Below are 26,315 nucleotides of genomic sequence, written 5' to 3'. Positions count from 1 at the left end.
TATTATTTATTTAAAATGTATTTTTTAATGTAAGATTTTAGTTTACTTAAATTACTAAATCTAAAATCTATGTGAAAATAATGTGAAAATGATATATAAAAATGTGATGATAAAATGTATTTATTATTTATTTAAAATGTATTTTAATGTACATTTTTAGTTTATTAATTAAATTACTAAATCTAAAGTATACATAAATTAAAGCTAAACATAAATACATAAAATTGTTGAAACTTCACCTGAAATTAAAATAAAAAATTTTTAAATACTTTAAAATAAATGCTTATTTAATATATTAAAAATATATAACTACACTGCAAAAAATAATTTTCTTGCTCAGTAATTTTGTCCTTTTTTCCAGTATAAACATCTAGGCATTTTAAATCAAGACGCATTTGTAAAATTACATCACATATTTTGTGAGTTGTTTTTCCTTTGAATTAAGTTGTTTTTCTTGTTTTAGGCATAAATTCACTTAACTTCGATAATTTTTCAAAAAACAAGTCTTAATATCTTAAGTCATTTTGTTTTTCAAGTAAATGTATATTGTAAATAATACAAAGATAATTGACGTACATTTAACTGCTTTTTTTAACCTCAAAATTTCATGTTTAATTCAATGTGTTGTCAGTTTCTGAGTGAAAATTGTTTCTATGCTAAATGTTTTGCACTGTATATAAATAATACACTGCTTATGTGGCACACACTGTAGTGTCACATTCGTAAGTACTGTTTAATGGCCTCTGTAGGCAGTAGAGGGGCCGTATTAACACATCTCTTGGGACGCGTCCACAGATGGCCCTTTTGGATTCTTCTTATGTAAATAACAGCACTGTACAGTAGGACACAATGACACACACTCACACATACACCTCCCCCTACGGCCGTCAGCGCGATCTGCAGTCACTTCCATTATTTACCATGTGAATATTTCATGGTGACATCAGTGTTCTGGACGGCCCATGCTGCCAGAGGGGCCCTGCTAATGAGGCACGACGCCCCTCTCAGCTGGTCGCCTCACAGCCAGGATAAATCTCATGTCTTCTTTTTTCTTCTTTATGTCCCACCACAGCGTCTTTCTCTCAGCTCCTTTCGGCGGTGTTGTAAGCAGTTCACAACTAGGGTACATAATTAACCTTCATCCTAGTAAAAAAAAGGGCAAAGAGCCCAGATTAGGGCACTCCTCCAGTCAGACAGAAAGTCGATGTTTAGTGGTGCTTGCTTAGGCGTGACTCAGTACTACTGGTGTGCATACTTAAAGTGAGGGATCTGAACAAACCACTAATCCTGAGCATTAGACTGCAGTGAGTACATCATCATATATCACAAAACTGCTTATTAATAGTCAAATACTTGACTGTCATATCTAGGGTTGCAGAAATGAAATTTTGGAAAATTTTCCAGTAAATTTCAGAAACATTCCAGAAATTTTGGAAACTTTCCAGGATTTTGGGGAATCTTCCTGGGATTCCAGAAATGTACCAGAAATTTTCCAGCCCTTTGCAACCCTAGGTATTTCAAAGTCATGCAGTAGGACTATTGTGTTATTTTGTATTAGCTTTCTTTTTGTATTTTTATCTTTCAGTTTTCATTTTAATTTTATTTAGAACTTTAGTAATTTTATGTGCTTTTTGTACTTTATTGCGAGATACAAACTTCAATGAAGTCGATACTGAGTTTCTGAGTTTTTTTTTATTCTAAAGTCAGAATTGCAAGATACACACTCGGAATTGCGAGGAAAAAGTCCATTTTGAATTTTGTCTCGGAACTGTAAGTTTATATCTCGCAATTTTGACTTTATAAATCGCAGTTTATATCATGCAATTCAGAGAAAAAAAGTCAGAATTCCGAGATACAAATTTGCAATTGCGAGAAAAGTCAATTGTGAGTTTCTGAGTTTTTTTTCTTGCAATTGCGAGTTTATATCCCACAATTCTGACTTTAGAAACTGACTTTACTCGCAATTGCAAGTTTTTGTCCCGCAATTTTGACTTTTTAACTCGCAATTGTAAGTTTAGAACTTGCAATTCTGAGAAAAAAAGTCAGAATTGCGAGATACAAACTCATAATTGTAAGAAAAAGTCAATTCTGAGTTTCTGCGTTTATATTCCGCAATTCTGAGAAAAAAGTAAGAATTGTTAAATACAAACTCACAGTTGCGTGGAAAAAAAGTAAATTCTGAGTTTATATTCTGCAATTCTGAGAAAAAAAGATCAGAATTGTAAGATACAAACTTGCAATTGCAAGAAAAAAAATAAAAAAATTTCTGCAATTGCGAATTTATATCCTGCAATTCTGACCTTAGAACTCGCAATTGCGAAAAAGATTGTTTCTGAGTTTTTTTCCCACAATTGTGAGTTTATATTCCGCAGTTCTGAGATAAAAAGGCAGAATCGTGAGACAGAAACTTGCAATTGCGAGACAAAAGTCAATTCTGAGTTTTTTCTGAGTTTATATTACGCAATTCTGACTTTATATTCTGCTATTGTAAGAAAAAAATCTGAATTGTGAAATACAAACTCGCAATTGAGAGTAAAAAGTCGATTCTGAGTTTCTATGAGTTTTTTTCTTGCAATTGTGAGTTTATATTCCGCATTTCTGACCTTAGAACTCGTAACTGCAAGAAAAAAGTTGTTTCTGAGGGGTTTTTTTTCCACGCAATTGCGAGTTTATAATCCGCAATTCTGAGATAAAAATAAGAATTGTGAGATAGAAACTCGCAATTGCAAGAAAAAATAATTAATAATTCAATTCTGAGTTTGTTTGTTTTTTCTCGCAATTGTGAGTTTACATACCGCAATTCTGACTTTATAAATCGCAACTGTGAGTTTATATCTATATAAAAAGTCGCAATTAGCTTTTTTTATTTTTCATTCAGTATTCAGATGTATTCAAAGAAAATGCTATTGCTTTTTACTTTGATGATTGAACTCGCCACTCATGTTTCCTTCCAAAAATCTCATTTCCTCTTGCAATTTATTTTCAGATGCTTATACACTGAATCTACTGTTTCTAACAACCTTGAACTGAATCAATTATTTGTATCTGATTTGTTGTGTGCTGCTCATTGAGGTTGAAAATACATCTTTCCTTTCTTCTGCTTGCAGTGAGGGCGTCTTCAAGTGCCCGGAGGACCAGCTCCCACTGGATTACGCCAAGGTAGTAATGCACTCAGCACTAATCTCTCATCCATTCTGCTGTAAACCAGATTACAGATCAATCTCCCACAGTCGTTTACATCCCTGTAGTGACAGTGGAGTTACAGAGGCCTTTATTCACAGTGCAACTTTTCTTGAGTGTCTCTGTGTGAGTGAACGAAATGCTAATGTGTCAACAATAGCAAGCTATGTTTGTGAGTCACTGGCTGCCCCGGGCGCTCGGCCCGCGTCCACGCTTCTCAAACCACTGGAGTAATCACACTAATGAACTACCACAGGCCACTCATTTCCCTGGGAATGTCCAAAGGAAGGAAGGAAGAAAGAGACAGAGATGCCACATAGATTAGTTTGGAATATGACAGAATATATTTGATGCTGCTTTAATACGGCAGCGTGGCCATTCTGCACCACTTAACGGAACATTTATGAATGTATAAATATATAAACAACACAAGTATTTAAACAGTCCTCAGTTGTTAGGACAAATTTTATTCCTTTGAACCTTAAAATTAAAATTAGCCCATGATTTTCACACCCTCAAATCATCCTATGAGTATAAGACTTTGTTCTTTCAGAAGAATGCGAGAGTTATATAAAAAAAAAGTCCTGGCTCTTCCCAGCTTTATAATGACAAGTGAATAGCTGTTGAGATTTATAAAGAAAAATAGAAAAATATCCATTTGAGAAAAATATCAATATTTAAAACTTTATAAACCATATAAAATGTTAATTGTTTTACCAAAATAAGAGGGATCGTAGAAAATGCATGTTGTTTTTTATTTAGTACTGACCTGAATAAGATATTTCTCATAAAAGATGTTTACATATAGTCCAGAAGAGAAAATAATAGTTGAATTTATAAAATTGACCTTGTTCAAAAGTTTACATACACTTGATTCTTAATACTGTGTTGTGTGAAAAATCCACAGCTGTGTTTTTTTTTGTTTAGTGATAGTTGTTCGAGTCCCTTGTTTGTCCTGAATGGGTGAAAACTTTTTCAATTAGAAGATCAGGGTAAATTTCATTTATTTTGTCTTCTGGGAAACATGCAAGTATCTTCTGTAGCTTTAGAAGGGCAGTATTAAATGAAAAAAAAAAGGTATTTAGGCAAAATAAGAAAAATCTCCATTGCGTTCAAAAGTTTTCACCCCCGCTCTTAGTGTATTGTTTTTCCTTCTGAAGCATCAGTGAGTGTTTGAACCTTCTGTAATAGTTGCATATGAGTCCCTCATTTGTCCTTAGTGTGAAAAGATGGATCTCAGAATCATACAGTCATTGTTGGAAAGGGTTCAAATACACAAAAATGCTGGAAAACCAAAGAATTTGTGGGACCTGAAGGAATTTTCTGAAGAACAGTGGGCAGTTTAACTGTTCAGGACAAACAAGGGACTCATGAACAACTCATTTCATTCAGGTAACAACACAGTATTAGGAATCAAGTGTATGTAAACTTTTGAACAGGGGTGTTTTTATTAATCGTCTTGTATTTTCTCTTGTGGACTAAATGGAAACCTCTTTTTATGTGAAATATCTTAAAAAATAACATGCACTTTGTATGATCCCTCTTATTTTTGTAAAGTAGTTAACATTTTGCAGATTCTGCAAGGTGGATGTAAACTGTTGACCTCAACAGTATATTTCCTTCATTTAGCATAATTAATAATGCTATTAATAAAAAAAATGAATGTACTATGAAGCAAATAGTACATAATGGGACATCACATGTCAAGTACACACACACATACACCTGGTTGAGCATCACTGAAGTATGGCAAAAATGTCTTGCGTTTATGAAAGAGCGTTTAAAAGTGATTAAGGTTTAATCTCTTCATGAAGGTGTTAAATATTAATACAGTAGCCTCCTCCTCTTCCTCCTCCTCACAAAATATTTCAGTTAGACAATTATACTCTGCGCTTCAGCTAATCTCCCCCACGCCACATTAAAAAAGGAATTTCACCAAATCTTTAATTAAAGTATTGGCTAATTTTTCACCGTGCTCTTTAGTTAATTAATCAGGTTGAGCTGGGAAAAATGCCATAAGTGTCGGCGTTCATTAAAGAGTCATTTTTCTCATGCGCTGCCCTAGCGAGTAAGATTATGAAACCTCCTCAGCGCTCAGAAGACGATGCGCATACCTTCAATTTAACAAGAGTGATTTTAAAGCTAAATCAGTGGCGTGAATTCCTCTCACACTTACCTAAATTTCAGCCCTATTACTCTGTTCTTTTTAAAAACTGTTGTAACATCTGAGTCCGCTTCTCCTGCAGTGTGTTTGACAGGCTTCCGTAAGAGCACATGCACAAAGTTAAACCTGTTCTGTGTTGGAAAGAGCTTTAGCGCACTAATCCGTAGGAGCTGTGATTTGCATGAAGTCGGCGGGATAACTCTACTCATCCTGGAAAGCCTGGAGTGCCGCAGGAGCGTCTGATGCTCGTGCACATGATTATTGCACAAACAGTCATTTTTAAAACCCTGATGGCCTCCCACTGATTACCCATCCACCTCCGCAGGGCTGCTGTTCAGTACCTGTCTTTGCCTGTTTGAGGTCGGGTTCACCCCACGTCTCATATTTCTATCATGTCTAAATTTGTAGTTCTAAAGTTTGTAGGCCGCCAACTCACTTGCTTACACGTGATGTTGTATTTTTAGTTTTTAATTCGTAGTTTTTTTTTTATCTACAAATCTTCTATTCTCAGTTGTAGCGTATACGGCAGGATGGCACAGTTGGGAGAGTTTATCTTGGTGTGCCAGAAAATCTGTCAATGAAAATGAATTTGTGTGAGTGAGTGTGTGTGTGTGTGGTAGGGAGGGTGAGTGGGGGACGGCTCCATATGGGCCTACATGGGTGGCGAACGGCCGCGTCTGCAGTGCTGTCGTTACGCTGCAGATCTGTGTGTGTATGTAAATCCTGCTGGCAGGGGATTTGGCCTGATTGGATGGAGGAGCGTCTCATCCTTTATCGACTTTATGGATGAAGGGAAGATGCAATAGCCTCTGGATCTAACGTACACACATACAGACGCACGTGTACACGCTCGAGGTCATCTATCACTGTTCAATTGAATTTAATCTTGCAGCGGTGCATTTGTGTTTTTGACAAAACGTTTTTCTTTCCCTAGTCTTTCAAAATTCTTTTACAGTTTTTTGCATTTTTTTTTCTCTAACATTAAAAAAACGTGAACTTGCAACTTAGTATTATTTACTGCATTTTACTGCTAATGTATACTAAATTTTAAACTTTTGGTCAGTTTATAAGTATTATTCATATACAGTCAAGCCCAAAATTATTCATACCCCTGGCAAATTCTGACTTAAAGTTACTTTTATTCAACCAGCAAGTTTTTTTTTTTTTGACTGGAAAGGACACAGGCTTCACCCAAAAGATAATAAAGACAAGAGGCATCATTGTAGAAAAAAATATTTCTCAGCTTTTATTTACATTTGAACAAAAAGTGGCATTAATTATTAGTTAAAGTCCAAAATTATTCACACCCTTTGCAAACTGTCACAGTCTATGGGAAAATCCAAAGTTCTATACCATTCCAAATAGTCCAAGCTGTTCTAAAGCATCCTAATTACTCTGATTCATTGGGAACAGCTGTTTTAATCAACTCAACAGGTGAAAAACAGAAGCTCTCTGCTGTTGGTTTGTGGACAGTCATGGCTAAGACAAAGGAGCTCACTAAGGACCATTTTGGTTTCTATGCAGAATGTGATATCCTAAAATATGCATGTAAATGTGTATGTTGAACCCTATTATTAACAAGTGTCTGTACTGAAATTTTCTGTCAAAATCACAAAAACTGGTTGTGACTTTATTTTGTTCAGATAAATCAGTTTCCATCCCAAAGTAAAAATACGCTTGCTTATATTATGCTAAAAATAAAATGAATAAATAATAATTAAAAAAAAAAAAATATATATATATATATATATATATATATATATATATATTAGTGGTAGGCCGTTATCGGACTCAATATATATATTGTTTTGAAAATGGAAAAATAAAAAATAATAATAATAATAATAATAATAATTAAAAAATATATAAAAAAGCAAATAAATAATTTTCCATCTCAAGTTAAAGAATACACTTCTAGGAAAATTGGCACAAAAAATGCTTGTGACTTTATTTTATGCTATTAAATAAATAAAAAAAATACATCAGTTTCTATCTATAATAATATTCATTCTATAATAATTATTATTATTAATATATAAATAAAAAAATAAATAATAGCAAATAAATCAGTTCATCCAATGTTAAAAATACACTTCTAGGAAAATAGTTTAAAGTACAGACGAAAATATATTTACTGTAATAAAGTATTATTATTATTATTATTATTATTATTATTATTAATTTACATTTTGGTTTCTGTGAAGAATTTCTATGTGATATCCCAAAATCTGCAAAAAAAATATGTGTATTTTAAACCTCATTATTAAAACTTGTCCGTACTCACTCAAACTAAGTCACAACCAGTTTTTGTGATTTTGACAGAAAATTTATTCGAAAAAAAGAAGAAATTTCCATCCCAGTTTAAAAATACACTTTGTGTACACAAAATTGGCACAAAAAAATCTGTTTAAAGTACAGATTAAAATGTATTTGCTGCAATTAGTTTTTATTACTTTTATTCTTTTTTCATTTTGGTTTCTATTCAGAATTTCTATGTGATATCACAACATCTGCATAAAAAAGTGTATTTTGAACCTTATTATTAACAAGCATCTGTACTGACTTAAATGTTCTGTCAAAATCACAAAAACTGGTTGTGACTTTAATTTATGCAAAAAGTCAGTTTCCATTCCAAGTTAAAACACTTCTAGGAAAATTAGGACAAAATTGAAATAAAAATCCGTTTAGAGGACAGTTTAAAATGTATCTACCTAAAATGAAATGTTGTTGTTATTATTATTATTATTATTAAATTGTGTTTTTATTTCTGTGCAGAATTTCTGTGTGATATCCCAAAATCTGCATAAAAAAAAATCTGTGTGTATTTGGAACAGAATTATTGACAAGTGTCAGTATTGACTCAAATTGTCTGTCAGAATGGCAAGATATCACTGAAAATGATGCAATTAAAATTTTTCATGTAAACATTTTGGTGTGAAATGTTATGAAAATTTCAACCATGTTACACAATTATGTTTAATGGTCAATTATTGCTGTCATTTCCGAGTACTCAAGTATTCAAGTACTCACACCCATCCTTATGTCTGACGTGACGTTTGCTGTAATTATATCAACAGACGATCCCCTTTTAGCGTGGGAGAAGCCACAGGCGTATACTGTGTGTCTGAGTTAATAAGTGAACGTTTAAATCCAGACCTCTGTCCTGTCCTTGAGTGGTTAATATATGAGTGTGTTTGAAGAGAGGAGACAACGTTGATTAATGTGTCCTTGGTGTAATGGTGTGTTATAGATCTATCCTGACCCTGAGCTGGAGCAGCAGATACTAGCGCTGCCCATCCGCTGCATTCACAGTGAAGAGGGCTGCCGCTGGACCGGCCAAATGAAACAGCTACAGGTAATGATGCTTTCACATTTTATAATTGCTTTTTTAAAATAGTAGCCTCCCATTGTAGCTATAACAGTATTGTAGTGATTTGTTTGAATGTGTTATAGTTGTGTTAAAGGGACAGTTCACCTAAAAATCCCCTTCCTTGCGTTATTCCAAACTGGTATGACTTACTTCTTTCTGTTGAGCGCAAAATCATTTTAAAGAATGTTGGTGACCAAATAGCCATGAACTTCCATAGTATGGAAAAAAATACAATGTTGTTTTGTGTGAACTAGGTGTATTTGGCCTAAAAATGGGAACTATGTCACTGTACATATATTCTACAAACATACTTGTATGTTTCTTTCCCAGAGCCACTTCTCAACCTGCGCCTTCAATGTGATTCCCTGCCCCAACCGCTGCTCCGTCAAGCTGACGCGAAGAGACCTGCCTGAGCACCTGCAGCACGACTGTCCCAAACGCAAGGTCAAGTGCGAATTCTGCGGGAGCGAGTTTACAGGAGAGGCCTATGAGGTACTGCGGTCAAATCACATCCAAACCAACTTACCGTTTTACTATTTAAGCTTCTTTGTTTCTACTTCTAAACCAATATTTAAACACTATTTCATCCTAGAGCTTTAGCTCTACGATCACCAAACTTAGGTCAGACGTTCAAACTGGTGTGCTATATCTTTTCTAACTGATCCGGCTCACGGTTTTCGTAAACCAGAATATCAAAATTCCGTAGACATTCACTGAGGGGGTGAAAACTTTTGCACAGTGAGACTATGTTGTCTATTGCTGTAGCAAAGCTTAACAACCACCTAAAACCAGCCTAAGCTGGTCAGGTTGGTCTTAGCTGGTCAAGCTGGAAGATGTGCTAAAAGACCAACCAAGCTTAATCCAGCTATTTTCATCTTGAACCAGCCAAGACTAGACAACAAGCCTAGGCTGGTTTTTAACTTTTTTTTTTATTTGGTAAATCAGCTTGTTTTAATTGTTTTTAAAGGTTGTTAACTATTGTTTGCTAAATCAGCTGGTTTTACCCTGTTGAAAAAAACTGCATATGCTGGTTAGGTAGGTTTTGATGATGCTGAGATGCTGGTTTTAGCTGGTTTAAGCTGGTCCTTAGCTGGCCCTAAGCATAAACCAGCATAAACCAGCTAAGGACCAGTTTAAACCAGCTAAAACCAGTTAACTTTTTTTTTTTCACTTAATCACCTGGTTTTAGCTGGTTGTTAACTTTCCCTGGTGAAAAAACAGCATATGCTGGTTAGGTAGTTTTGATGCTTGTTTATGCTGGTCCCGCTGGTTTATGCTTGTCTATCGATGTAGCAAAGCTTAACAACTTTCTACTGAAAAAACTGCTAAAACCAGCCTAAACTGGTCAGGTTGGTTTTAGCTGGTCAAGCTGGAAGATTTGCTAAAAGACCAACCAAGCTTAAACCAGCTATTTTCAGCTTAAACCAGCCAAGACTAGACAACAAGCCTAGGCTGGTTTTTAACTTTTTTTTTTATTTGGTAAATCAGCTGGTTTTAATTGTTTTTCTAACTGAATCAACTGGTTGTTAACTGTTTTTTGCTAAATCAGCTGGTTTTACCCTGTTGAAAAAACTGTTAGGTAGGTTTTAATGCTGAGATTCTGGTTTTAGCTAGTTTAAGATGGTCCTTAGCTAGTTTATGCTGGTCCTTAGCTGGTTCAAGATGGTCCTTAGTTGGTCATATGCTGGTCCTAAGCATAAACCAGCTAAGGACCAGTTTAAACCAGCTAAAACCAGCATCCCAGCATCAAAACCTACCTAACCAGGGTTAGTTTTTTTGCTGAATCAGCTGGTTTTAACTTCTTTTTTTCTCCACTTAATCAGCTGGATTTAGCTGGTTAACTTTTTTTGCTAAATCAGCTGGTTTTAGGTGGGGTGTTTTAGCTGTTTTTGCTAAATCAGCTGGTTTTAGCTGTTGTTTTTTTTATTCATGTTAACAACAACATTAAAACATGCTAGCAACATTAAAACAACATGCTAATCATGCTAACAACATGCTAACCACATTTTAATCATTCTAAAAACATGTTAAATCATAGTAACAGTGTGGTAAATCATTCTAGCAACATGATATCAACATCTATCTAATCTATCCATCAAACTTCAAGCTTTTACAAATGCTACTTTCAGGCTAGGCTTTGGCTAGGCTTTCTCAAGCCAAGTTCAGGGTCTGTTTACAAACTTTACTCGTCTAGATATCGATTGCTGCAAAGTATTTCAACCACAAAACGAATTAGCATTCAATGGGTTTTTGGTTAAACAAAAAAAAGGTTTGTTCACGTCACCTCAAGATATTTGTGTTTTATTCAATGACATAAAATACTATTATATTTTATGACTATAAAATAAATTCAGTAACACCCCACACGTGATTATTTTAAGCTTTTAAGTGTCTTGAAAACAACAATGGCTAACTTTCTAGCAAATGGCTAAATGGGACTGGTTGTTTATGTTTGATGTTTATACTCGTGCATTTACAGACTATTCTAACTGAAAGTTAACAACTTAAAACTTTAATACTGTAGTTCTTTACAGCCCAACTTTAGCTTGTATTTAGGCTTTCATAAAAGTTGTGTTCATTGCTGAAGATTATCTTAATGAGCAAAATGTGTGAGAATCATAAACTTTTGTTGGACACAAAGCTTATTTTCTCCCAATGGAAAAATCGAATTGACTTTTTGTTGAGGGAAATATGAGCCTTTTGCATCCATTAGCATATTACCAAAGACATATTAGCTTTCTTATTTGATCATTGTCAGTTTGTGCTCTATAAAGATTGTCACATGAAGAGGCTTGTGTGCTTCTTCACGTGGTGTAATGCTGAAATGTGTGAATTTGTTAATAGCAAATTGGCAGCTTGATCTCATAGTAGCAGAAGAACTGTTTGCTTCTATAGTGGCACTCCTATTTTTACAATACAAACTAATACTAATGCAAACCTCACAAAGTATAAAAGAGACAATTAAGCCTTTTTATTGCATTTTATGGGAATCTTTCAATTGTGTTTCATGGCTAGGCTGCAAAATTGCACTAAATTGTTGGAGTTTATGATTAAAGAACCATTTTATTTGCCATTTACTGCTTTATAAGTGGTGTTTTTGCGTCACGAATGTGCTTGCAAGGCAGATATGATATTACACAAACATTTTAGTTAAGGCTAAGAGGCTTTTGACCTAATTTTCAATTTGGGCGAGTCTACACTTGTTGCCAAAAGTCAGAGCCAGTCTGCAGATTTTAGGCAGTCAATATTGACAGATTTTATATAAAACTTTAAAGGGATAGTTCACTCAAAAATTGAAATACTTTCATTAATTACTCACCCTCATGTCGTTTTAAACCCGTAAGACCTTTGTTCATCTTCAGAAGACAAATTAAAATTTTTGATGAAATCTGAGATTTCTGACCCTGCATAGACAGCATCACAACTGACATGTTCAAGCACCAGAAAGGTAGTAAGAACATCATTAAAATCGTCCATGTGACATCAGTGGTTCAACTGTAATGTTATGAAGCTACAAGAATACTTTTCGTGCGCAAACTTTATTCAACAATTTCTTCTCTTCCGTCAGTCTTCGTCACGTGTTTACACATACGTGTGGTGCTACTGATGCAGGAGCCGGCGTTCTGACGTGAAAATTGTTGAATAAAGTCGTTATTTTTGGGGTTTTGGATTCTCGAGGGTCAGAAAGCTCTTTGATTTCATAAAAAATATCAAAGATGAATGGAGGTCTTACAGGTTTGGAATGACATGAGAGTGAGTAATCAAGACAGAATTTACATTTTTGGGTGAACTATCCCTTTAAGGTTTTTCATGGAAGCATAGATAACAATAAAGAACCTTTATTTTACTATCTATAGTCCCCTCTACTAGGGTTGCCAGGTTTTCACAATAAAATCCACCCAATTGCTACTCAAAACTAGCCCAATTGTGTTTCGCATTTAAAAAAAAACAACCGGCAGCAACAGTGTTAAAGTAACTCAATTCCGAGGGAAAAATGAGGACTTGGCAACACTGCCCTCTACACTGTCGGAATGATAGCTGATGGTTCAGTAGACAAAAAAATATCTAAAAAACAAGAAAGAACACAAACAAAGCAAACCTAATGCTGCCAATTCAATTATGCAGAACCTAAACTAGCCTAAAACCTTGAAGAAGTTCACTTCCAGAACAAAAATTTACTGATAATTTACCCACACCCTTGTCATCCAAGATGTCCGTGTCTTTCTTTCTTCAGTCAGTAGGAAATTATGTTTCTTGAGGAAAAAGAAATAAAAAAATTATCTCCGTATAGTAGACTTAAATTGTGCCCCCAATTTGTTTAGAAAATGAACAATTGTTTCGCTAGATAAAACGCTTCTTCCTTGACTGGGATCGTTCAGAGCCATTTGAAGCTGCATTTAAACGGCATTTTGGAAGTTCAAACTTGGGGGCACCATTGAAGTCCACTATATGGAGAGAAATCCTGAAATGTTTTTCTCAATAAAACATAATTTCTTGTTGACTGAAGAAAGAAAGACATGAACATCTTGGAACCTCTCAATTTAAGGTTTTTCATTGAAGCATAGATGCCAATAAAGAACCTTTATTTGACCAAATATAGCCCCCTCTACCAGTGTTGCCAGGATTTCACAATAAAACCCACCCAATTGCTTCTCAAAACTAGCCGAATCGCATTTGAGAAAAACATGTTTCAGGGGGTAAAATACAAGTAAATATTATGTTATTAGGGTTGCTTCAACCCATGGTAACGATGTTAAATTATCCCAATTCAGAGGGAAAACTGTAGATTTGGCAACACTGCCCTCTACACTGTCAGAATGATAGCTGATGGTTCAGTAGACAAAAAAAGAACATGAACAAAGCAAACCTGATGCTACCAATTAAATTATGCAGAACCTAAACTAGCCTAAAACCTTAAAGGAGAAGTTCCGCTCCATAACAAAAATGTACGGATAATTTACCCTTTCTTTCTTTTTCTTTTTCTTCAGTTGATAAAAAATTCAGGAATTATCTCCATATAGTGGACCTAAATTGTGCCCCCTGGTTCGAACTTTCAAAATGTTGTTTAAATGCAGTTTCAAATGGTTCTAAATGATTCCAGCCAAGGTAGAACGTTCTTATCTAGCAAAACGATCATTTTTGAAGCATTTCATGGAAGCATAGATGCCAATAAAGAACCTTTATTTGACCAAATATAGCCCCCTCTACCAGGGTTGCCAGGTTTTCACAATAAAACCCTCCCAAATGCTACTCCGGTAAAAAAAAAAAAAAAAAATGTTTCAGGGAGTAAAATACAAGTAAATATTATGATATTAGGGTTGCTTCAACCCATGGTAACGGTGTTAAAGTATCACAATTCTAAGGGAAAACTATGGATTTGGCAACGCTGCCCTCCACACTGTCGGAAAGATAGCTGATGGTTCAGTAGACAAAAAAAAAAAGAACTGAACTGAGTGTCACAACAAAAACAAAGCAAACCTGATGCTGCCAATTCAATTATACAGAACCTAAACTAGCCTAAAACCTTAAAACTGTTCTTTTCCTCCTTTGCAAGCAGTAGTTTTATCTTCAGGAAATGCAAAGCTAGTTTCTTTTCTTCCTCTGACATCTCTATCTCCTTTTGCGTCCCTCAGAACCACCAGGGCATCTGTCCGCAGGAGAGCGTGTACTGCGAGAACAAGTGTGGCGCAAGAATGATGAGGAGACTATTATCCCAACACACCATGACAGAATGCCCCAAACGCACGCAGCCCTGCAAGTACTGCGGCAAAGAGTTCGTCTACGACACCATCCAGGTGAGTTCAGCGCTGTGACGGCCTTCAGCTGTGGCCTTGGATCTGTACGACAGAAAAATGGATGTTAATAGTGTTTGTTTGTTGATTTTTCTATCTACCCATCCAGCAGCGGGTGTGAATGGAACAGTAGCCGCTCAGTGGTGAATTAAAGGGGTTTTGAGGCTGCACAGGGTGGGATGGCAGTGGGCCTGTGACTACATAAACGCTGGCTTTCATAGTTGATTCTGGGTTTGGTGCCAACCACAGCTTGGGCTGGCCTAGCTTCTTTTTTAACACCTGCGTTTACACACATAGAGGTATACATACTGAAAACACTGCGAGATTCAGCTGCCTGGCGAATGCACACTCCAGTTCTGTTCCGAAGCCTAGTGCACTGCCTTATTATATCTGTCATGGAACATCTAAGTGACCAATTTGAAGCACTCTGCAAGAGAGACTAGACTCGTTGATTGATTGATTCTGATGTTAGCATGTTGCTAAGCTAATAGATTGATAGCCTGTTAAGCATAAAATGCATAGCACACCAATATTTTGCAATATAGGGCTGCAAGATTAATTGAAATTAAACTGTGAGCATTATGTGCCTTGGTGCGATTTATTATGTCTCAAAGTTTGCAATTTAAATAATTAAAGAGCGTGTTCTTGGCATGTTCATTTACACATAAGCAGTTCATGATACAGTGTTTTTAGTGTCTCAGAGTGGCTCGGTTCACAGTAAATTGCAGTTTTTATTTGACTTTTTTATTGTATTTATTTTATTTATTTGACCAAATGAAAGCTCAGTGTTTGAAAACTTGAAAAAGCAGAAATTAAGCATAAATATTAGTATTGTAATTTATAGTTTTACTGTAAAATTAAATTATTACTAGATTATTTTTCTGAAATATTATCTTAAATATTTTACAGTGAACTATTACATATATTTTGGTAATAAATTAGTTGTATTATTATTATTATTTATATATTTATTTTAATGTAACTAAACAAAAATATTTGTTTCTCCGCATGAACTCTTTGCATCTGCTCTAAGTTTTTTTTTTTAATTATTATTATTTTATTTTATTTGTTTGTTTGTTTTTGACCAAATTAAAGCCCATTGGTTGAACAAATTTGAAGATTATTAAGTTTTTTATGTATGTATAATTATATTTTACATTGAACTATTACACATTATTTATTAATACATTGGTTTATGCTCTGTTTTATTTATTTATTTTTTTATTTAAGTGTGTTTAATTTTATTATTTTCTTGTTTTGAAAGCTCAGTGGTTGAACATTTGAAAATGCAAAAATTAAGCCATAAATATTAATAATGCAATTTATAGTTTATTGTTATTATCTCTTAAATATTTTTATATTTTACATTGAACTATTACATGTATTTTAGTAATAAATGAGTTTATTATTTTTAATAACAATAATAATTATGATTTTATTGTAACCAAACAAAAATATTTGTTGCTCAAAATGAATGCTTTGCCTCTGCTTTAAGTTTGTATTATTTTATTTTGTTTGTTTTGTTTATTTTTTATTTTATTTTATTTTATTATTTTGTTTGTTTTTGCTAAAAAAATATATCAGTGGTTGAACATTTAAATATTAATATTGTAATTACTTTAAAATAAAATGATTGCTTATTTTTCCTAAATATTTGTATATTTTACATTAAACGATTGTATATATTTTAATAATAAATGATTTATTCTAAACTATCATTATTAAAATATTATATTATTTTAGTAATTATTTGAACAATAAAATCATAAATAACAACAACACTATAATAATAACAATAATTATTATGACAACAAACAAAAATATTTGTTGCTCAAAATGAATGCTTTGCCTCTGCTTTAAGTTTGTATTATTTTATTTATTTATTTATTTTATTTTATTTTTGCTAAAATATATAATATTTTATAATATTTTGAATAACAATAAATGATAAATAATAATAATAATAATAATAATAATAATAATTTTATTGTAACTAAACAAAAATATTAAAATAATTTATTACTAAACTATTGTAATATTTATTATTTTAGTCATACTGATAAATAATCACGAAATTCCGGTCAAAATTGTGTGGCAAACCATACCTGAAGAGTTTTTTTAATATATAAAATTTTCACATTCACTTTTTTTTTTTTTTTTTATCAGAAAAGTTATTTTCGCTATTCTTTTCTCAAAACTGTGCAGCCTCAACACTGAACTAAATTTACTGGTACTTTTTAGTATCAAATTAACAATGTGTGTTTTTGTTTGTAGTTATTAATTTGTAATAATGTGCACAATGCTTTTCTGTGAATGCATACAATGGCCTCACAATCTGGTTAAAATGAAGGATCTTAGGAGGCGGCATAATTAAGTGGCCTACCTTTTTAAACCTTAAAATACTACCTTCGTAGGCACCCGTAGGTTTTGAAACGGAAAAACTGGTTGAAGTTCCTCATACAGAGGAGGATTCGCATTGCGTATGCTTTTCGGTGCGTCATTTCATACTATGACTAATATTTGACCTACGCTTTAATCCGAAGCCTAAATATTTATCAGCACGTGTTTTCCGGGGCGCTGAAGCCATGACTTTGGTGTTGCTAGTGTCACGCTCCAGCAGTTGAGCCGCAGCAACACGAGCCCAGCGACTTATATAGATGATCTCATGATGATTTCATGAATCCATGCATATTTTAGTTCTCACGCCTCAGTGCTCAAGCTGTTATTGCTCAAGAAATCACAGCACAACCTACAGATGCACGTCAATGCTGACTGTTGTTGCCTTTCATCCCTCCAGAACCACCAGTACCACTGCCCTCGCTTTCCCGTGCAGTGTCCTAATCAGTGCGGCACCCCGAACATCGCACGTGAGGATCTGGCCAACCACGTGAAGGAGAGCTGTGGCAGCGCTCTGATCCTCTGCCCCTTCAAGGAGGCCGGATGCAAACACAGAGTGAGTCCTGCGCTGTAACTTCACTCAATTCCTCCGCTGAGGTCCTGATGCAGTTTTCTTTCCTCCACACCTGTTAAAATTGTGTTTGTGTCAGGAAAAAAATTCTTTAAAGCTTATAGTAGAAGACACTTTTTAGGGATGGGATGTCTGCTGTGAGATTTCATCTTTGCTCGTTTTTGAGATCAAGGGAGTTTGGGGAAATGTTATGTTTTATGCATTTTGCAGGGAGCGCTGTCAACAACTTTGTAACATGTTTCCAGTCTCATGTCTTTGCTTGCAGTATATAGACTCCAGAATTTGAAGGAATAGCAGTGCTAGTTTAATGAACAAATAAATCAACATTTAAAACGTATTAAAAAAATAATTACTACTTAGTACTTTGTTTTTTTGTTTTACTTTGTAAATAATACAGTAAAAAAGTAAATAAATGTAACAGTAAAATAATAAAATAAACAAATTAATAGACAAAGTTCAGCTGTTTATATAATTTATTTAAAATATATATAAAATTATAAAAACAGTAAAAACATCATGAATCACTTTCACAATTATGCAATGTTTATTTTGTTAATCGGAAAGTATTTTGTAAATATTTTATATTTGCATTTAAAAATAATTTATCAATTTATTTGTTACATTTGACTACACTTTATTATTTGACAGAAATGAAATAATAAATATTTCTGTTTACTTATCAATTAAAAAAGTTATTTATTTATTTACATTTTTTATTTTTCATACATTTCATTATTGTAGCAGTTAAATAATAACACTAAATAAATGATCATTCTTCAAACTGACAAATAAACATACATATTTAAAATGGTTCATTTAAAAACAGAAAAAGAGACTGGTAAATGTTTTATATTTTTAAATTTTGCATTTAAAATAATTTATAAATGTATTTGTTACATTTGACTACACTTTATTATTTGATAGAAATGAAATAATAAATATTTCTGTTTACTTATCAATTTAAAAAGTTATTTAGATATTTATTTATTTACATTTTTATTCATTAATACATTGAACAACGTAGGTAAATGTAGCAGTAAAATAATACTGACAAACAAACATACATATTTAAAATTTATTGTTTTATGTTTTATATTTTTTATGTTTTTTTTATTTTTTAAATAATATTTTTAAAATTGTTTTGTCGGTTTATTTATCAATTTGAAAAGTGATTTATTTATTTATAATGTAGCAGTAAAATGAATCACTCTTCAGATTGACGAATAAACATACATATAAAAAATACATATTCAAAAACAGAAAAGGTAATTTGTAAATGTTTTATATTTTAAATTTAGCATTTAAAATAATTTATCAATTTATTTGTTACATTTGACTATATTTTATTATTTGACAGAAATTAAATCATAATTATAAATCTGTTTATTTATAAATTTAAAAAGTGATTTATGTATGTATTTATTAATTAATTAATTTATTTTGCATTAATACATGGGAAAATGTAGGTAAATGTAGCCGTAAAATAATAACGGTAAATAATCAATCACTTTTTAAATTGACAAATAAACATATTCAAAAAGGTTTATTTATTTATTAAATGGTTTTATATTTTTAAATGTTTTACATTAAATTTGACTACATTTTATTATTTCACAGAAATAAAAACAACGTTTAAAAAATATAAAACATTTACAAAATACTTTTTCTGTTTTTAAATAAAGAATTTTAAATATGTCTATTTATCAATTTGAAAAGGGATTTATTTATTTATTTAAATTAAAATTTTGAATTAATACGTTGAACATTGTAGGTAAAAATAGCATTAAAATAATGTATTAATTTATTTGTTCAATTTGACTACATTTTATTATTTGACAGAAATTCAATAACGTTTAAAAAATATAAAACATTTACAAAATACTTTTTCTGTTTTTAAATAAACCATTAAAAATATGTCTGTTTATCAATTTGAAAAGGAATTTATTTATTTAGATTTTATTTTTCAGTAATACATTGAAGATTGTAGGTAAAAATAGCATTAAAATAATGACAGTAAATAATTAATAACCCTTCAAATTGAATAAACAGACATAAAATGGTTTATTTAAAGACTAAAAATGTATTTGGTAAATGTTTTAAATTTTTAAATGTTGCATTTAAAAAATAATGTATTCATTTATTTGTTAAAGTTGACTACATTTTATTATTTGACAGAAATTCAATAACGTTTAAAAAATATAAAACATTTACAAAATACTTTTTCTGTTTTTAAATAAACCATTAAAAACATGTCTGTTTATCAATTTGAAAAGGAATTTATTTAATTATTTATTTTTATTTTTATTTTTCAGCAATACATTGAACATTGTAGGTAAAAATAGCATTAAAATAATGACAGTAAATAATAACTCTTCAAATTGACTAATAAACAGACATTTAAAATGGTTTACTTAAAAACAGAAAGAGTATTTTGTAAAAGTTTTATATTTTTAAATGTTGCATTTAAAAATAATTTATCAATTTATTTGTTACATTTGACTTTTAAATGCATTTAAAATATTTATTAATTTGTTTATTCTTACCTACAGTACATTTTTTACATGATTTTTTTAACATGACTTAAAAAAAAGAGTTTTAAATATATCTGTTTATTTTTCCATTTAAAAAAATTGTTTATTTACATTTATATTGAATTATGGATGCATTGATTTGTGCCAAATTAAATAGAATGTTTATAATGATGATCAAGGTCTCATGTAGATAAAAAACAGCAAGAAAATTCACACTCTGCTTCTGTGCTCTGTTTTCCAGTGCCCAAAGATGGCGATTGGACGACACCTGGAAGAGAGCACCAAGTCCCACCTGACCATGATGTGTAGTCTAGTGGGACGGCAGCGGCAGGAAATCATGGAGCTTCGCCGTGAAATGGAGGAGCTGTCGGTGAGCCACGACGGCGTCCTCATCTGGAAACTGACCGACTACTCGCGCAAGCTGCAAGAGGCCAAACTACGCAACAACCACGAGTTCTTCAGCCCACCCTTCTACACGCACCGCTACGGCTACAAGCTCCAGGTGTCGGCTTTCCTGAACGGCAATGGCAGCGGCGAAGGCTCGCACTTGTCCATCTACATCCGCGTGCTGCCCGGCGAGTACGACAACCTCCTGGAATGGCCCTTCTCCTACAAGGTGACCTTCTCCATTCTGGACCAGAGCGACCCGTCGCTGTCCAAACCTCAGCATATCACGGAGACCTTCAACCCCGATCCCAACTGGAAGAACTTCCAGAAACCGAGCAGCAGCCGGAACTCGCTGGACGAGAGCACGCTGGGTTTCGGCTACCCCAAGTTCATCTCGCACGAGGAGATCAAGAAGAGGAACTACATCCGCGACAACTCCATCTTCCTCAAAGCTTCCATAGAGATTCCTCAAAAAATCATGGCCTGAGGCTGTTCGAGTGACGTTTTGTCCTGGGGTACGACCCTTTTTCCTGTCAGAAACTCTAGCGAAAGAGCTCGTCTGTCTGGTTACAAGACTGGGACCCACGTAGAAGTGTTTTCGCAAAGTCATCACTTTTGGATTTGCTTTCTAACACTCTCTTCCTCAACCTACAGCAACGCCTTTGGACATTCAGTAGTGCCTAGAACATTTACTTTAATTTAAATGTTATTTTTTAAGCGTGATTTACGTTATTTCTCTCACAGATGTCAAGTAAACACGTGAAGCGGACTGTGAAAGGCTATTCGTAAGCTTTGCACTTTGAGAATGTTCTTCAGAGCTCTGCGACCCTCGTTTTTTTGGTGCTTTCGCCCCGGCATCGGTCCTCGAAAAGGAACTTTTTCTGGTCTAACTCATTTTTCGTAAACTAACAACCACGGCTGTGAACTAAATGTAGCTTAACTCGCTCTAGCGGTTTCAGACTTGTTCGGTGCATTGTAGTACTTGTTATTTCAACATTAGGACCGATTCCGAGGTGCTAAAGCTTTTTTCGTTACTGTACGAAAACGACAAAATGGAAACGACGCATTTTTCGGATCGAAAGCCATGCAAGAGGTTGTTTACATTAATTCTGTGAGGATCTACGACACGGACCAGTTTTCTTTTTGTACTGTAACCTGTATTCTTAACCAGCGTGTGAGGGCTTGTTGCGTTGTGGTGGACGGACGAGCGAAAGGAACCAAATTTTTTTTTAATATGTGAAAAAAACAAATGTGAGCAACCTGTTTGTGTCATAAACGGAGGGTGATTTCGAATGTGAACTCTGGACTCACATGCCCGGTTGATTCTTTCTGTTCTTTGTCTTACTCTGGCAGATGATGAATAGAAAGGTGAGGGCACTCGCAACGGCCGCCCGAAAGCGCGTCGAGTGCGAGGGCGTCGTATTCGAGCGGCGCTGGTAGCCATGGCTACCCGTGCCTGTTAGAGCAGCATGTGAACGAGAGGAGAGAGTTCTTCCATGTGCCTGAGGAAGATGAGCCTTGTGCAATATGGCTGCCATTGCTCCATACAGACCAGTGGAGGACTTTGTCGATACTTATTATTATATATTATATGTGAATACTAATAAGAAAAAAAAATGCAAAAGCACATTCTTCTTCACATTTAATCTCGCTACGATACCAGCTAATATTTTGCAATGATTTTAAAAAAAACCTGGAAAAGTTTAAAAAAAACAAACACAAAAGACGTTTTTTGCTAAGATTCTGTATTTTACAAAGTACTTCAGATGTTTTCTACAACACTTTTTGGCGATGAGTTTCGGGGGGGCTGTACGTTGACGTTTTATGGACCCTTTTTATGTTTCTCCCCTGTGGCATTTGCTCGGTCGTTTTGTTTTCGTCTGGTTTGAATTTTGCATATTAATGTCTGTATTATTTCCTCTTGAGAAGTATTTATTTTAAAGCGCCATGACATAAGCTTGACAAGAAGTGGTGCAGATGTTTTTATATGTTGATTTGATGATTGCTTGTCGAATATCACTTGAAATAAAACAATGTCTACAAGGTCTGGTGTCATTTCTTGAAGGTTTGGGCCGATTGCTTCCCACAACCCATTCAATCCGAATACTATCAGAGATTACTATATAGGGTTTGCAATTACCGTATTCGAGATACTCGGATGTAAACAACAGCGTAGATTGCACAGTTAATGTACTACTGAATACGTTGTTCTGCTCATTTATGCTGTCTAAACCTTGGAAAAAACATGTGGACGCTGCTAAATCATATAGAGAAGACTTAGTAAGCAGGAAAGGGTGCAATATTTTCACAAACTAAACTAAAGTTAATATATTAGCCTAATATTTCACCTACCTGACTGAAAATGATAAGAACAAATACAAATGTTGTCAAGATTCTTGCCCTGGAAATCCTGGTTCAGTTTGGCCAACCATAAACACCTTTTGTTCCTCATTCAGTGTTTTGCACTCTTCTCCTTGATTTGTTATATTTTTTGGCTGTCTGTAGTACTCCAAATGTTCGTTCTGGTCTGACCGATTATTACAGCCCAGAACATGACAATAATTGGCCATTTTCAGCAGCAATAATCACCAATATTTGCGAGTTACATTCAGTTCAGTGGCATTGTTTACATTCAGTGCCGCCAATATGGTCGATTGACGACACTTCATGAAAACACTTCCATCCACCTTATTTTTCAATGCGGAAGTAAGCCGTTTTCTGATAATGTGTGAGACTTTCAGTTCATAAGAATGAGAGGTGTCGTAAGCTGAATCCTACTTGTTGCAAAATGTCAGTGACCTCTTAAAAAACTTGTTTTTTTCTGTGTAAACTCTAAAAATAGTTCAATCCAAAACTATTGTTTACAGTTTTTCTCATTTGCTACTGTAAAACATTGTTTTTTTAAACCATCAATCATTTTCTCAAAACCTTAAACACAAATCTAAATGTTCAAACTAAATTCACAGAACCCCTGACTCTTCTGGCGAAATCAATCGCTTCAAAACCATTTCACTTGTACTCAAAATCAAACAAAGCTTTCAAATCATACACACATTTGTCAATAATATATGCACTACAGATCATTCATTAGACACTACATTAAAAAAAATGGAGAACACAGTTTCCACTGCATGTAGTTACAAAAAAAAAATAATAATAATGTGTACTGTATATATTAATCATTTTGCAATGAAAAAAAGAAATCACACCTAAGTTTGGTGAATATACCAGCTAAAAAAAAAAAAAGAAGAAAAAATATACACACGCACACACACATATGTATGAGTATATACAAGAATATATTGAAATGAGCAAAATAAAATATACAGTGTAAAAAAATATTATCTTCCTTTCTTAAAGGATAACTGTTGCCAAAATGCAACCTGGGCTGCTTTTTTTTACTGTAAACGAGACAAACGTATATCTAAAAGCATAATTACGACAAACGAGCCGTTTTTGAGATTGACCGTGATTTCGTTTTCTGGTCAAATGGCCGGTGAATGGGAGTACTAGGGGCATACATTTGAGCGCATCAAAATCGATATTTTTACAACACTAAGAAGGCTCGACAGACCATGACACTTTGCTCGAAGTATCGCCTGGGTCTCTACACAGGAACTCGAGCATTGAGAACATTGTTTGTGTACACACAGTTTACTGAAAAGAAAGGTTTTGAACAACTCACTGACACTGTTTGGGTTTCCGCTCGCGGCCGTCTTGCCAGTCAAGAAGTGTCGATCTCCGAATGCGAATGAATGGACTCCATAGGACAAAATATTAGGCTTATATGAGGCTCTTTTTACAACTAGAAGTTTAATATTGTTTTTCACTTGCGACAAAACAACAAATTAGCCATGCATTTATATGGAAATATGCTTTAGGAGCTATCCATCCTCGCACTCGGAGATCGACACCTCTTGACTGGCAAGACGGCCGCGAGCGGAAACTCAAACAGTGAAAGTGAGTTGTTCAAAACCTTTCTTTTTAGTAAACTCTGTGTACACAAACAATGTTCTCAATGCTCGAGTTCCTGTGTAGAGACCCAGGCGATACTTCGAGCAAAGTTTCATGGTGTGTCGAGCCTTCTTAGTGTTGTAAAAATATCGATTTTTATGCGCTCAAATGTATGCCCCTAGTACTCCCATTCACCGGCCATTGACCACAAAACGAAATTACGGTCAATCTCAAAAACGGCTCGTTTGTCGTAATTATGCTTTTAGATACAAGTTTGTCTCGTTTACAGTAAAAAAAAAAAACAGCCCAGGTTGCATTTTGCCAACAGTTATCCTTTAAAAAGAAAAGCTGTTTATTAAGCAAAGTGAAGCTTCTTCTCTATTTAGATCCATTCAAAAAAAAAAAAAAGGCCTCTGGTCTCCTTCCTTGCACCGCAGCTTTAGCATTACCCATTATGCTTTTTTTTGGCTAAAGGTTGAAGACATGCTTTCCAGTCGCTTTGATATGTTGTTAGGAAAGGAAATGATGTGTACTATAGAACCCCTAAAGAGAATAAATACGAGATGGGAGGAAACATATATATTTCAATATATTTCATGATATATTTCAATATTTCAAATGTATTTTATCTCATGGGCATCAGGGAGCAATAGAACGTTTTCACGATGCGTCATCTATCGACCATTGGCAGCACTAAACGTAAACAATACGACACTGAACCAAACGAAACTTGCATATTTTGCTGAATATTGCTGTTGAAAATGATCAATTATTGTCATGTTTTGGGCTGTACTAATTGGTCGGACCAGGAAAAACAACAGGCTGCCAAAGGTTATAACAAATCAAGGATAAGAGTGCAAAAACTTTCTGAGGAAAGACGGCGTTTGTGGTTGGCCAAACTGAACCAGGATTTCCAGGACAAGAATCTTGACAACATTTGTGTTTGTTCTTATCATTTCCGGTCAGGTAGGTCAAATATTAGGCTAATATTTAAATGAAAACTGCTTGTATGTACCTTTACCAACTATTAATTTTAGTTCATAGTTAATATTGCGCCCTTTCCTGTTTACTAAGTCCTTCTCTATATGATTTAGTAGCAGCTTCCACATGTTTAGACAGCGAAAATTAGCAGAACAATCCATGCTGTTGGTTACATCCAAAAATCTCCAATATTGCTGCGCATCCAGGTAACTGACCAAACCGTGACATAAGTGCAAACCCTTTATTAGCGGGGCAGTAAAATTGCTTTTGAGTGCGCTCTGGCTTTTTACTTTCACTTTCGAGATTTGCGATCACACGTACTATCTCTATACTACAGAGCGGCAGTATTTTACCACACATTTGACAAGATTAGATGTTTGTCAGTGATGCTCAGGATCTGCAAATCATTCGCCGTCGTCCTATCAGTCATCTCTCCTTACTCTCTGTGTTAAGTAAAAATGTATGTTCTGTAATGTAACAGGCCGCTAGCAGTGAATGAACCTTTCCTTTTAGTGACCAATTTGATAGACATCGGCCAACCGAAGTCTCTTGTTGAAAACACTTCTCTGAGTTTTCAGTTTCTCTCACGTGACTGTTGGCTGTCTCAAAGTTTACAGTCACAGTATGTTTACCAATCCCGCAGGAACCGCCCACAAGACCGGCAACACAAAGCTTTTGTAGAAGAAACAAACCACAGTGGACTGAAGAACAGCATGTCCTCCAATTTACTCTCAAATAACTTCTTGTGAAACGTCCATAGACTAGAATAAAATGATGTACAGTCAATGTTCCCACGGTTGTGGAAAATTTGGGGAATTGCAGCGGGTTAGGTCTGGAAAAGTAATAAAATGGAAACTTCTTATTGTGAACGTACATTTTCTACTTGCAGTTAGCTTGAAAATGTTGCATCAGCTGCTCTATTTGAGTGCAATCTCTGTGAAACGAGTTTAAAAAGCCTGATCACAAACAGCTGGAAAGCTTGTGGAAA

The 26,315-nt window shown here is 34.2% G+C and overlaps 1 protein-coding gene across 1 annotated transcript in view; it reads left to right on the top strand.

The window, feature by feature from the left end:
* Positions 1-22,435, top strand: part of traf4a (tnf receptor-associated factor 4a) — a 40,322-nt gene extending 17,887 nt beyond the window's left edge. The window contains exons 2-7 of the mRNA XM_073817804.1: positions 3,108-3,159; positions 8,595-8,699; positions 9,045-9,206; positions 14,348-14,509; positions 17,304-17,459; positions 20,247-22,435. Of these exons, the coding sequence (XP_073673905.1) occupies positions 3,108-3,159; positions 8,595-8,699; positions 9,045-9,206; positions 14,348-14,509; positions 17,304-17,459; positions 20,247-20,879 (1,270 nt within the window). The 3' untranslated portion in view covers positions 20,880-22,435. The remainder of the gene's footprint in view (positions 1-3,107; positions 3,160-8,594; positions 8,700-9,044; positions 9,207-14,347; positions 14,510-17,303; positions 17,460-20,246) is intronic.
* The last annotated feature ends 3,880 nt before the right edge of the window (positions 22,436-26,315 follow it).

This window comes from Garra rufa, chromosome 14, assembly GCF_049309525.1.
Source record: "Garra rufa chromosome 14, GarRuf1.0, whole genome shotgun sequence".
Lineage (NCBI taxonomy): Eukaryota > Metazoa > Chordata > Actinopteri > Cypriniformes > Cyprinidae > Garra > Garra rufa.
This window is presented reverse-complemented; position numbering and strand designations above follow the sequence as displayed.